The sequence below is a fragment of the Taurulus bubalis genome (assembly GCF_910589615.1).
Source record: "Taurulus bubalis genome assembly, chromosome: 4".
Lineage (NCBI taxonomy): Eukaryota > Metazoa > Chordata > Actinopteri > Perciformes > Cottidae > Taurulus > Taurulus bubalis.
Window position 1 is genome coordinate 11,456,328 of NC_136592.1, and position 12,014 is coordinate 11,468,341.

Here is a 12,014-nt window from a genome sequence, read left to right on the forward strand (position 1 = left end):
GTATGTCTGGGACGAGAGAGAGTAAAAGGGAAGAGTGAGTTTTTGGCCGTGTCTGTACTTCTGCTCTGACACCCTCTTGCTTGAATAATAAATAGTGATCAGCTGTTGCTCTTATTTGGCCACCTGACTCTTATTAACTATTCAGCCAGCTGAGTGTATGGAGCGAGGCAGAGAGTATCTCAGAAAGCATTTCAGAAGTCTGTGCAGTCGTCCCTCTCATGCTCACATCCTCCCTGTAATCCCAGTATTAACCAAGAGGAAACTAAAAGGTTCCTTCCAAGAAGCACATAGGGCATCGGACTTGTTTAATATCACAGCCTTCTAGATAGGGAAAGGCGTGTAAATACAGCCGTGTTAAATATTGTCTAAAGAAAGTTTGTCATGAGGTAGAGCCACTTCAGCACAGAGTAAGACCCCACAGTCAGATTTTTGGAGTCATACGCTCTCCATAACTAAGAGGTTTTCTTCCTGAACTTTTATTTAGATTGCTGCTTTGTTTGAAATCTACTCCCAATAACAGACACTGAACAGTTTACTGAATATTAAGCTGTAGATTAAGATTTTCGACACTAGTTATCCTATCCAAATCTTTTGGCATTGCCGACAGGTGTACAATCACACACATCAGAGGTAGTTTCTGCATCTGTGAAATGGATTGTGAAGAAAGGAGAAAGTCATTCTCCTAACAAATGCAATTTGTCATTGCATTGTCAGGGCACCATACAGTGAATACAATTCACATGGTGGGTGAATATACTAAATGGGGAGTTATTTTGAACACAGCATCAGAAAATGCTTCAGATTTTAATCCAAGTTCTTTTAAATAGCTGTTTCATTGAACACCAACACATTTACAATGAATTAACCATTAAAGTACCCATAGTATATGGATGAGTTTGTAAGAAAGACATCTACAGTGACTTCTAGATCTTTGTATTCGAGAAAAGAAACTTGACCCAGTAGGTCAGTGCCTCATGCATTTCCTCAAAATATAGCCTTTAGATTTAGTTCACGTTTTCTTTTCCTTTTGCTTCTCAAAGGCATCAATCGGGGATAGCTAAAGCCTGCAGGCTAGTTTTCACACAGGGAAAAAAGAAGCTGGAACACAGTCCGAGCTTTGTGCAGGGCCTTGCATATAGAGCACATAGTGTTAGGGTAACCAGGCAGTGCAGCTGGCCTTTCACAACTATGCAACTTTAAAGCAGTGTTTAAATCAAGATGCAAAAGACAAGAACCCTGTTCTCCCACATGAACACACACATAGAAGGGACAGAAAGTGATAGAAAGTGAAACAGGGAAATGTGGAAAAGATGAGCCTTCAATCCAGGATTTATTAGCTACATCAAGGTACATTTTGGCTTAAATAAATTGCTGCAGCAACACATTGCTTTGGTTTCTAACATTACCGTTTCTAATCTCTCTGCTTCATTCGAAGGGTTTCCCCGTTTGTTTGTTTTACTGTGCTATCCACTCATGTATTGTTCATTGAAGGTTAGCAGGTCACGATGCAGCCAAACTGACTTTTTCAGAGGTGCAATTCTATAAATAATGAAAGCCTGTCAGATAATCTATTAGCAATTTGAGAGTAAAAATAAAGTCTAACTGAACTTGTATTCATTGTTTTAAAAAAACAACAACCATGTACTGGCATCATATTTTTTTAGAATTGATGTTGTTGTCTTTTATACATTTTTTTAATGATTAAATAGTTTCCAAACCAGCGACCGGCAACAACCCACATGCATCCAAAGTAAGTCATTTTGGCAAAACTATTCAGCAAGAAATATGAAAACCTGCCAGTTAGTTCATTCTCCCAGCCCCCAAACCCTCTCCACAACATTCCTTTCATAAATGTGCAGTACTGGAGTATTCTTTTTTTAAGAAACCGGAGTGAGCTGGTATGTGGATGGGCCCATTATAGAGCAACTTCTGTTGGAGGTTACCTTTATCACTATCAGATCTCCTCTTATGTTCTGACCCATGGCCCAGTAGTTATTTCAAGGTTGGATGACCATACTCTGCTTACTGCACACCCATACTCCCCCACCTCCCCCATTGTCCATAAATCTACACACAGAAACACAAATATAATTTAACTCCTTCTTGCTAATGTATGTGCGTTGGCACCTGCATGACAGAGCCCTTCTCATCTCTGACATTAGTGTGAGCAGCCGGTGTGGCAGCATTCTATAAGGAGGCATCAGGTAGGTGTCAAAACACGTTTATCCCCACCAATTACTCTCCAACTCACCCCCATTGCTTGTCCAATTTCAATCTGTGAAAAAGTCTTTCAATGTGTGTTGCCAAAAGGGAGGATATTTATCTTCTTTTCCTCTGTGGAGCATCATAGCACTTGCTTTCATCCCAGAGCACCCTACCCCCTCCTCCTTCTCTCTGCCTCCTGTAAGCATTCCTGCCCCTCCCCCCTTCAGTCCCTCTAGCCGGTATGGATCTGTGAAATGTTGGCAGGGTGTGCTGCTATGGCATAGAGCCTCAGCTGTAGGCATAGGGATGTGAAAGAGAAAGAGGTGAGGAAGATTATCTCAGAAAGTAGTAGTACAATTAAATCCTTTTGTTTGCCCAATCATGACATGCAGGCTGCATATATTGAGCAGCCATGTTCCACCAACCAACATATTTGTCATGTGGCCAGTGACCTAAAGGCCATTGCTCTTCGTAGATATGAATAATCAGTGAAACTCTGACCCACTCAAGCTCATATGAGCGGTAGTGGCAGTGGATGTCAACAAGTTGTTTGTAATTAACAGATGTTCTGTACTACAGTACAAAACAATTATATAACTCATTCTTGGATTGTATGTTTTTAAATGAGTTACAATTTACTGATTAATTAGTAAGAAAGTCTGACTATGATCAGTCTTTCTTATTAATGAATGGTTCTAATAACCCAGTGCCTGAGACACTTAACATACTTGATACTGGGAGAATGCATGAAAAGAAAGGAAGATCACTGTAGGCTATAACAATCTCTTTTTATTCTCTATTCCGAACAATCAATTGGAAATGAACAGTCCTCACAGGTACCATTATTATAAAAGGCCAAATGTTTATGTCATGTCTCGGCATACAGTAATAGAAAGGATATATGACATTCTAAATCAGATACTATACTAATAATGAATGCTGTTCCAATAAACCACTCTGTAATATTCATTGGGCGCTCACTCAAAGACAGATGTATTCCTTCCTCTCATTAATATCATATTTACTGCCCAATATCTTTGCTCTGCTGTCCAGTTTCACTCTCTGTCTGCACTCACCCTCCAATTCCAAACCCAAGTCTCCTCTCTGCACTTCCATCTCTCTTCCTATTTCTCTCTCTCTCTCTCTTCCCATCCTGAAGTGGTTGCATTTCATTTTTGGTTTCTCGAAAGAAAACTTCCGTATGCCTGAGTTACCACTATAGACATTGCAGTGGTTACAGCATTCCAGAAAGCCTAGCTGTGTGTGTGATATCTTGATGGCTTTCTCGCACCATCGGAGGATTAAACTGAATTCACATTGATTTGAAAGATGGCTTCTTTTTCAGACTGCCTGGGTGATCTCAGTGCTGAGGCCCTCTGCCATGTCAGAGACTGCATCGGGAACTTCCTGGACGTTCCCGCTCAGGTTCACCTCCTTTTTCAGTTCAAAGTCACTCTGCTCCTTCATAGGCATCTCCTCTGGCTTTTCATTACCATTAACACATTCCTCTATCTGTGTGGCAGCAGAATGTGTGCACTCTCCATTCACAGCTGGAAGTGCATCTACCTCTGCCACATCCTTTGTACCAGAAGGGCTCTCTATATCTCCATTTTCCAACTGGCTTTCTACCTCAGGCTCTGGGCAAGGCACCTCTTCCACAGAGGCCTCGGCTACCTCTTCGGACTCCACCGTAATTTCGTTGGCAGAGAAAGACTCTGAGATGACTATTTCTGGGACAGGTTCTGTTGCTTCTGGCACAGCTGCTGCCTCAGTGCTGGGGGCTTCTGTTGCAACTGATTCCTCTTCTACAGGCTGATATTCAGTGGGGACCTTCTCTGCTGCAGTCTCCAAGACAGATTCCACTTCCACATTCTCAAGTTCAGTAACCTCAGATGTGGCTACAATTGGTTCCGGCACAACTTCTTCTACTGGTTTCTCTGCTGCAGAATCCATTGCATCAGCCACCTGCTCAGGCTCTGGCTGGAGTACTTGCTCTGGTTCTGGTTCTGGCTCTGGCTCAGATGCTTTCACTGATTCTTGATGTGGCTCTGACTCAAGCTCTGCTGCCTGCTCTGTTTCTGGGGCTGGCTCCAGCACTGGCTCTGCAGCTGGCTCAGCCACTGGCTCTGGTTCAGGGACAGCAGCAGGGACCACTGTCTCCTTCAAAGTGGCTTCTGGCTCAGTAACAGTCTCTGGGGTCGGCTCTGGCTCTTGGTTCTTGGGTGCTTCCTCTATACTGATGGGAACAATCTCTGGCTCTGGAACAATTTCTACAGCTGAAGCCGGTTCTTTTACAAGGAGCTCTTCAGGTGCAGCTTCAGACTCAAGCTCAATGGGCACAGGCTCCTCTGCTGCTGCTGCTGCGGCTGCTGCTGTAGCCTCTGGGAGCTGTACTGGGGCCTGTTCCTCTACTGCTGAGGCTGACTCCACTGCTGTTGCAGCTGGTTCCTCTGTTGCTATAACAGGTTCCTCTACTGCTGCTGGAGCTGGTTCCTCTACTGCTGCAGCTAGTTCTTGTGCTACTGGAGCTGCCTTTATTTCTGCAGCAGCTGGTTCTTCTGCTACAGGAGCTGGTTCTTCTACTGCGGGAGCTGGTTCTTGTGCTACTGGAGCTGCTTTCTCTTCTGCAGGAGCTGGTTCTTCTACTGCAGGAGCTGCCTTCTCTTCTGCAGGAGCTGGCTCTTCTACTGCAGGAGTTGCCTTCTCTTCTGCAGGAGCTGCTTCTTCTACTGCAGGAGTTGCCTTCTCTTCTGCAGGAGCTGCTTCTTCTACTGCAGGAGCTGCCTTCTCTTCTGCAGGAGCTGGTTCTTGTGCTGCAGGAGCTGCTTCTTCTACTGCAGGAGCTGGTTCTTGTGCTACTAGAGCTGCCTTCTCTTCTGCAGGAGCTGGTTGTTCTGCTACTGGAGCTGCCTCCTCTGGAGCTGCAGGAGCTGTTTCCTCTGGAGGTGCAGATTTGGGCTCTTCTGGAGCTTTTACAGCTTCAGTTACTGCTGCCACAACTGACCCCACAGCTTCCTCTACCACATTGCCTGCCTCAGTTGTCAACTTGGCTTCTGTGGGCGTGGCTCCGGCCTCCACTTTAGCAGACTCCTCTGCGCCAGTGGCAGTTGCTGTGGTCTCATCCTTTGTCTCTTTGGGATCACTCACATCATATCCTTTCCTCTTCCTGCTCAGTTTGCCTCCCATGATGTCTCCTAGGAACAAGTAGATGAAGGTGTATTTTAATATGAGAGATAAAACATTGTTTAAAAGGGGCCCAGCTGGCTGGGTTCACGCATGTTGTGAGGTAACAGTGCTAACCAATGAACCACTGTGCCACCCAAGCACTGAGATGATCCTACTTTACTGAGGTATTTTTCTAGGTAGTTCAAATATATACACCATGTGAATATTAGGAATGTATTTCCGTCATGCGTTCCAAAATGCAGAGTGAATTTGACTTATTTCCTTCAAATGTAAGTGTTTTGTCAGAAAGGAGCATTGAGACAAGTATATTGTCTTGAAGTGAACAAGATGTTCAATTAGGAATCTGCTCCCAGCCAAACAGTTTGGCTAGAAAAGAAATGTAAATTCATGAGAACCTTACATAGATCAGACAACTCAACAGAGCCTCTACCCTTTCAGGAATGTTGGGTAAGGCTCAATGCCAAATGAGCCCACAACTCTTAGTTGAACGTTATGCTGTAGATGTACAACTATTCCTCTTTCCGCATGACGAGCTACAAACTACATAGTTTAGATTTGCAACTCAAAGCCTGCGGTTACATTCACATACAATATATGAATTACAAAAGTTCATTTTCTGTATGAACTTAAGATCAGTGTAAAAGAAAACTGCAATAATAATCAGACTAGTATAAACTGTGAATAGAGTGAATAAACTGTGAATAGAGCAAACATGTATAGCTAGTTCTTTGTGTGAATGTGTCAACACTGATGTGGCCGTATAGAGGAAGAGTTTAAGATTGCAACAGAATGGAGCTTCCTTTCAGTGACAGAATAGAGAACTGGAAGTTCAACTTTATCTTACTGATAATGCTTCAGCTGACGCTGAACAAATCCACCTGTTTAAAAATAAGAGAGTTCTTAAACGGATAGAGATTACCGGTTACATTTATTTTAAATGTCGCAGCCTGATAATTGAATTCGCCTATTTCGGTTTGAGAGAGGCTACTCAAAGGAAAGCTACAAATAGGCGATTATGTACTAAATGCTACAAGTAGGACATTTACAACCACAGAAAGAACAACCCGGGAACTGTCCGTAGTGCTGCAATGGAGCAATCGAGACAGGATGCGCCATATACCATAATGGGATAGCTGCACATCCGTTACACCACTTTACAGTAAAAATGAACAGACCAATGGTAAAAAAATAAATTAAAAAAAACTAATTCTATCTGCTTTTGCACCAAGGGAAACCGAATTATGGATATACTGCTAACTAAGCAGGCTGTATATGTGATTGATTTCTCATTTGCCTATGCCTATTTTTCGCCGAACCGTCTTGGTGCCTTCGGCCTCAAAATCACACAAAGCAAAAATGGCATATTTTAAGGAGAAAGCCCTGACATTTTTAGATCAAACCATTGCGGACATGTTTTTCAAGCCAATTTCAGAGTAAATACGTGAATGTCCAGTCCACGTTACACTCATTTGGAAAGAGAAAGACATGCACGCATTGGTAAGGCAGCATGTGCTGCCCGGTAACAAAGGATGGGGATTCCTCACCAGTAGACTGGCAAAAAGTAATGGGTTGGGTTTAATTGCCAGCAGAAAACTGATGCTAATCTGCGCTACAGTGTAGGATATACGGCTAGGCTGCAATACAGGGGAATTATATATACATTGGCCACGAGCACTTGAGGGATAAAAGCTGTAGAGGGGTCTCCATCCCCCATTTCAACCCGCCCACCGCTGCTTCTCTCAGCTGCTCTGCCCTTTTTGTTCACGAACATTTGCAAACGTTGTACTCACACGAACATGCGAAAGAAAACACAATTCACCACAATAACGCGTTGGTACGTAATGAGCGACATAACTTCATAACTTTGTTTTGCGCTTTTCTTTATCCCATTTTTTTCTTTTTTTAAATAGCCAGCCCTGAAAAAAACACAGCTACCTCAGAAGACGCACTAAATACAATCCGACCACTAGGACGAGAAAGAGAACAAATCTTCATTATGCCGGTCTTAAAATGTCCTATTATGCAAATGTGAATAGTAGGAAAAAGGCAAAGAGAGAGAGAGAGAGAGAGAGAGAGAGAGAGAGAGAGAGAGAGAGTGAAAGAGAGAACAATAGGTAAGCTGCTGCTGTCTTTCTTACTCACTTCTTTTCTTTCATTTTACCCACAGAACATAGATCCTACACTTGAAACTGAAAAACGAAGCATTAAAAAACGGAAGCAATGCTCTGCATTAGACCGACCTGTATTTCTCGAGTGTGATCACTTCTTCTTTTCCAGGCTCTGGCTGGATGTGATAATGGAGGTAAACCTTTGGAGTGACAGCTGCAGATTCCGCCCCTGCCTCCGAGGTGCAGTCTGGGACTGTGTAGGAACTGAGGAGTGCCTCCTCACAGTTTTCTAGACATCTGTCGCTATCACAATCCAGCCCACCCCTGCCCCGTCTGCAATCTATACCCTCCCAATCTTTAACCCCTCCTCTCCCGCACACACCGACTTCAGAGCATATTTCTCTGTTGTGTAAATACATCTGCGGACTGAGGGTGATTTTGAGCGGACTTGCAGTAATTTCACGTTGTAAAATGTCCATTTATCCTCCGCTCTTGCTTTGCCAAAGAATGATGCGATAGGATTTCATGTCAGCACCCTCCCCAGGAGTATTACTATAATAGCTATAATATCAATTATGCATAGTAGGCATTATGCCGGTGAACACACACACACACACACACACACACACACACACACACACACACACACACACACACACACACACACACACACACACACACACAGCGGAAGACAATTACAGTGATTCCTTCATGTTTGCTTTCCTCTGTTGTTACATGCATGCTCATCTCTACTTGTATTATACATAGCAACCTTTAAAAAGAGCATAACACGTTGTACGGCATTCTTAGCACTGTATTAAGCAAGCTGATTGTACTTGGTTATGGTGAAATTAATCTACATGTTTGCTAAATGTGGTTTATTCCTGAGCTGCAGTAAACTTGTGATATATGGACATTGATGTGGGCTTCTGAATAACTCATCTAAATCATGCGACATTTATTACAGGAACAGGCTGTGTAAAGTATTTATGTGCAATCCCATGCCTGGCTTTAAATGAATGCACGGTTCTTGTTGAGGACCAAAAGATCACTCTAATGTTGCAAAGTATTTTGATGCATTGCACCTAGTTGCTATTTGCCTTCCATGTGTTATGGGACAAGTTGGTCCGGGGTGAGACTTAATGAAATTCAACAACTGGCCCTTCCAGGTGAACATGTTGTCTTCTTCAACAGTTTGACCAGCATGCCACTGACACACTGCCAGGTTGAGGCATCTGAAAACCATTGAAGACTATCAGATATTGTGTGTATGCTAATCAAACAATGAAGACATCTTTCTCCAACAATACAAACATCTCATATCTCTTCCAACAGCAGTCCATTTGTTTCCACAATGAAAAGAAAGGCGAGATTAGCTCTCTCCTTTACAGTTCACACAAACACAGTTCCTCCCGGTGAAACTGGAAGAAAGACATTACCAATCACACAACAATGGGACTAACGATCTGATTACATCACTCAAAACTCACCAACCTGGTATTTCATAAGAAAAACACTTTGGAGAGCAGCCAGACAGGTTTTTTTTTTTGTTGTTGTTTGGAGGGTCATTCCAGAATTCTGGTTTCGGCATATAAGCCGAAACCAGAAAATAAATAAAATCTCCTCAATTATACTTGAGAGTGATTTTTTTTAGGAGATTGTAATATAATCTAAAGAATAGTGGTTACTTTCCTCAGGGGACATTAAAGCATGTCAGTACATGAAAATATATCTGAAGTATAGATATATTTTTCATGACATTTTATATTATTTTCATTTAACACAACATTTTACTGAGACAGAATATATGTTCAATTACAGGATGTGATACATCCAAATGGTCTTGGTAGTTTCTTCCCCTCTCTTGTGTATTTTTTCCCAAGGGATTTTTTAATAAAAAATATATGTATCACTCATGTTTTATTAATGCTACACAATAATATTATTGAGGAGACAGCACCCTCTCCTGTTACAGGAGTCCACAGCAGAAACCTTGCTGTGCGTTAAGATATCAATGCTACGCAATACACCTTTGAAAATTGTGTATGACACTCTGTCTATGACCAATTACATATTCCTGGTTTATTCAGTATGTCACCACAGCAAATGTGGAGTGTAAGAAAAACTGACTGTCACATGAATGTTGAAAAAACACAGATATCTGTTTTGATCTTGTTAGATCTGCAATCTACTTTTTCTGCCACTAAGTTCTAGTTTCTATCTGTTATGAAATCCACCTTGTTTGTTTTCCATGCTTGTAGCAGAGCTAAACAGTGACAAAGAGGCAGAGGCTGAATTTCACATGATGCAAAAGCTCTGGAATGCATTCCCAGGAGTATAAGCACCACTCCAGCCAACCACGCTGCTCCACATAGACAGAGCACTCACAGACATATCGAAGGCCTTGGAAAATCCCCCAGAGCTTTCATGGAAATGTCCAAGGCGCTGTCTACAAGTCCTGGACCCTTTGGCCAAGACTGATCCAAAGACTGAAGAGGCTGATAAATAAAGAAACAGGTGGAGGGTGCAACAACGCATGACCAGCCTCATTCAGCGTGAGCAGGAATGTACAAAAATGGCTGGGCCTGTGTTGAGGCTTTCATATATTTTAGGAATATATGAATGAACTGTCAATAACTTGATTTCAAAATTTGACTTCAGAATTCACAGCCACTTTCCCAAATTCATTCAATAGAGCGTACACGTGTTTTCAACACAACTCTCAAAACATTTATGAAATGGCCTTAAATACATTATTTTGAGAACAGTTGTTGAAAGTCACACTTAACGCTCATCATTAGAGACGCTATTTAGTTGTTAACTGCATGTGCTGTGTGGCATACTGTGCTTCACCAACTGAAAATAGCAATGTCAACAAGAGCAACATCGTAACAGGTGCAATGTTAAAGTATTAGAAATCAAAGTTTGACACCTGCCACACCAACACACATCAATTTTTTGACCTGATGCCGATTTGGTCTTTCAATGATTAGATGAAAGCTGTTATTTGTGGGTATCTGCATTTCATTCTAAATGATTTGATCTGTCATAATTTCAGATAAATAAATACCATACAACTCAAATAAAAAGTTATAGATTTGCACCATAAATATGATGCCAGTTCAAATGCAAAAAAAAGTGTAAAATATTAGACATTGTAATAAAAGGGAGGAGGTGTTTAAAATGGTTTGGTTATCATTTACACATTCAGTTTCAGAGAAAAATAAATAGCACCCTCTACTGGAGTTATCTCAAAACAACAGTAATAGTATGAAATAATATGAATGCAAATTCACAAGAGTTAAACAGGAGTTATCTCAAAACAACAGTAATAGTATGAAATAATATGAATGCAAATTCATATTATTTCATACTATTACTGTTGTTTTGCGATAACTCCTGTTTATTTTGAGATGCTAAAGGTGGATTCAGAACAGATTTAATTCATGACCAAACGTATGGTTTCCAAATGTATTGATTCAATTTATATCTGTTACACATCTTAATCCAAGGGATGCTTTTGATTGATAATGTGACTATGTTCCAGAGTCAACTGCCTGAGGTGATTTAGTCTAAAATAGGATTTAACATTTGGATTGATAGTGGCACTAGTGCAATTGTTGTGAGAGGATCTGGGCTGGTGGGCAATCTCGCCCTTGCAATTACTTTGAATAAAAGTGAATAGCCATAACATGCCATACATGGACAATGAATATTTTTAATTGTGTACAATCGCTTTGCTAATCCTCTTAATATTGTTCATGAAAAATCAACATCCTGTGACATGGTCTTGAATCAGTGTGTTCAACTGTATCTATGATACCATCATGGTATGTGTTTATTGTACTGCTGGGCAACCATGATGCCGCCTCAAAGCCCACTGTCTTGCTTTTTATTGCATGCAGTGAAGACTAGTAGAGGATGTGGCCTACAAACGTGCTTTAAGAAAGGAAGAAACCCTCGGAAGAACACCCTAATTAGCTGCACTTGAGGTTGGACCCATTGGGACCAGTGTAACTGGTTGGTAAAATGATGTTTCGAGGGTCAAAGATTTAAGGTATATCCACACTGGACCACGCACTAGTGAAAACTGCTATAGGCTAAATATGACATTGGCTTTACATGTTGAATCTCTGGCCACAAGTCAATTATTGATGACACACAATGTTCTCTATCAGCTGGTAAAAAACCTGCAATGACATCACTTATTGGCATGTGGCCAGAGCGCTTGACGCTATGAACCCACGTTTGAACCACAACGAATAGTCAAATACTTTATTCGCATATCCCTATCACATTTGTATAAATGTATGTTTATACACATATAGTAATCATCAAGGCGATAAATAATGACACTTCATTGCTACTTTAGAAACGTCAGTTTGATGTGCAAGAGGCGCGCACCCACCCACCCCGTCGCGGCAGAGCAGTCAATGAATGCAACGCACCCTTAGCTACTTGGATGAGGGCGGTGCTAGTGGTGGTGCCCAAGCAGCAGCAGGGCCTTGCCTTTGT

At 41.7% G+C, this 12,014-nt stretch overlaps 1 protein-coding gene across 1 annotated transcript; it reads right to left on the minus strand.

Moving 5' to 3' along the window:
* Positions 1-2,985: 2,985 nt before the first annotated feature.
* LOC306735941 (uncharacterized protein) lies at positions 2,986-7,768 on the minus strand. The gene is made up of 2 exons (XM_079217513.1): positions 7,632-7,768; positions 2,986-5,399 (listed from the first exon to the last, which is right to left on the minus strand). Exon 2 carries the CDS (start codon positions 5,389-5,391, stop codon positions 3,547-3,549), a length of 1,845 nt encoding a protein of 614 aa, XP_079073639.1. The 5' UTR covers positions 5,392-5,399; positions 7,632-7,768; the 3' UTR covers positions 2,986-3,546.
* Positions 7,769-12,014: the final 4,246 nt, after the last annotated feature.

Bases quoted from the DNA above. Each gene is read 5' to 3' on its own strand.
- LOC306735941 (XM_079217513.1), bottom strand. From the start codon at position 5,391: ATGGGAGGCAAACTGAGCAGGAAGAGGAAAGGATATGATGTGAGTGAT.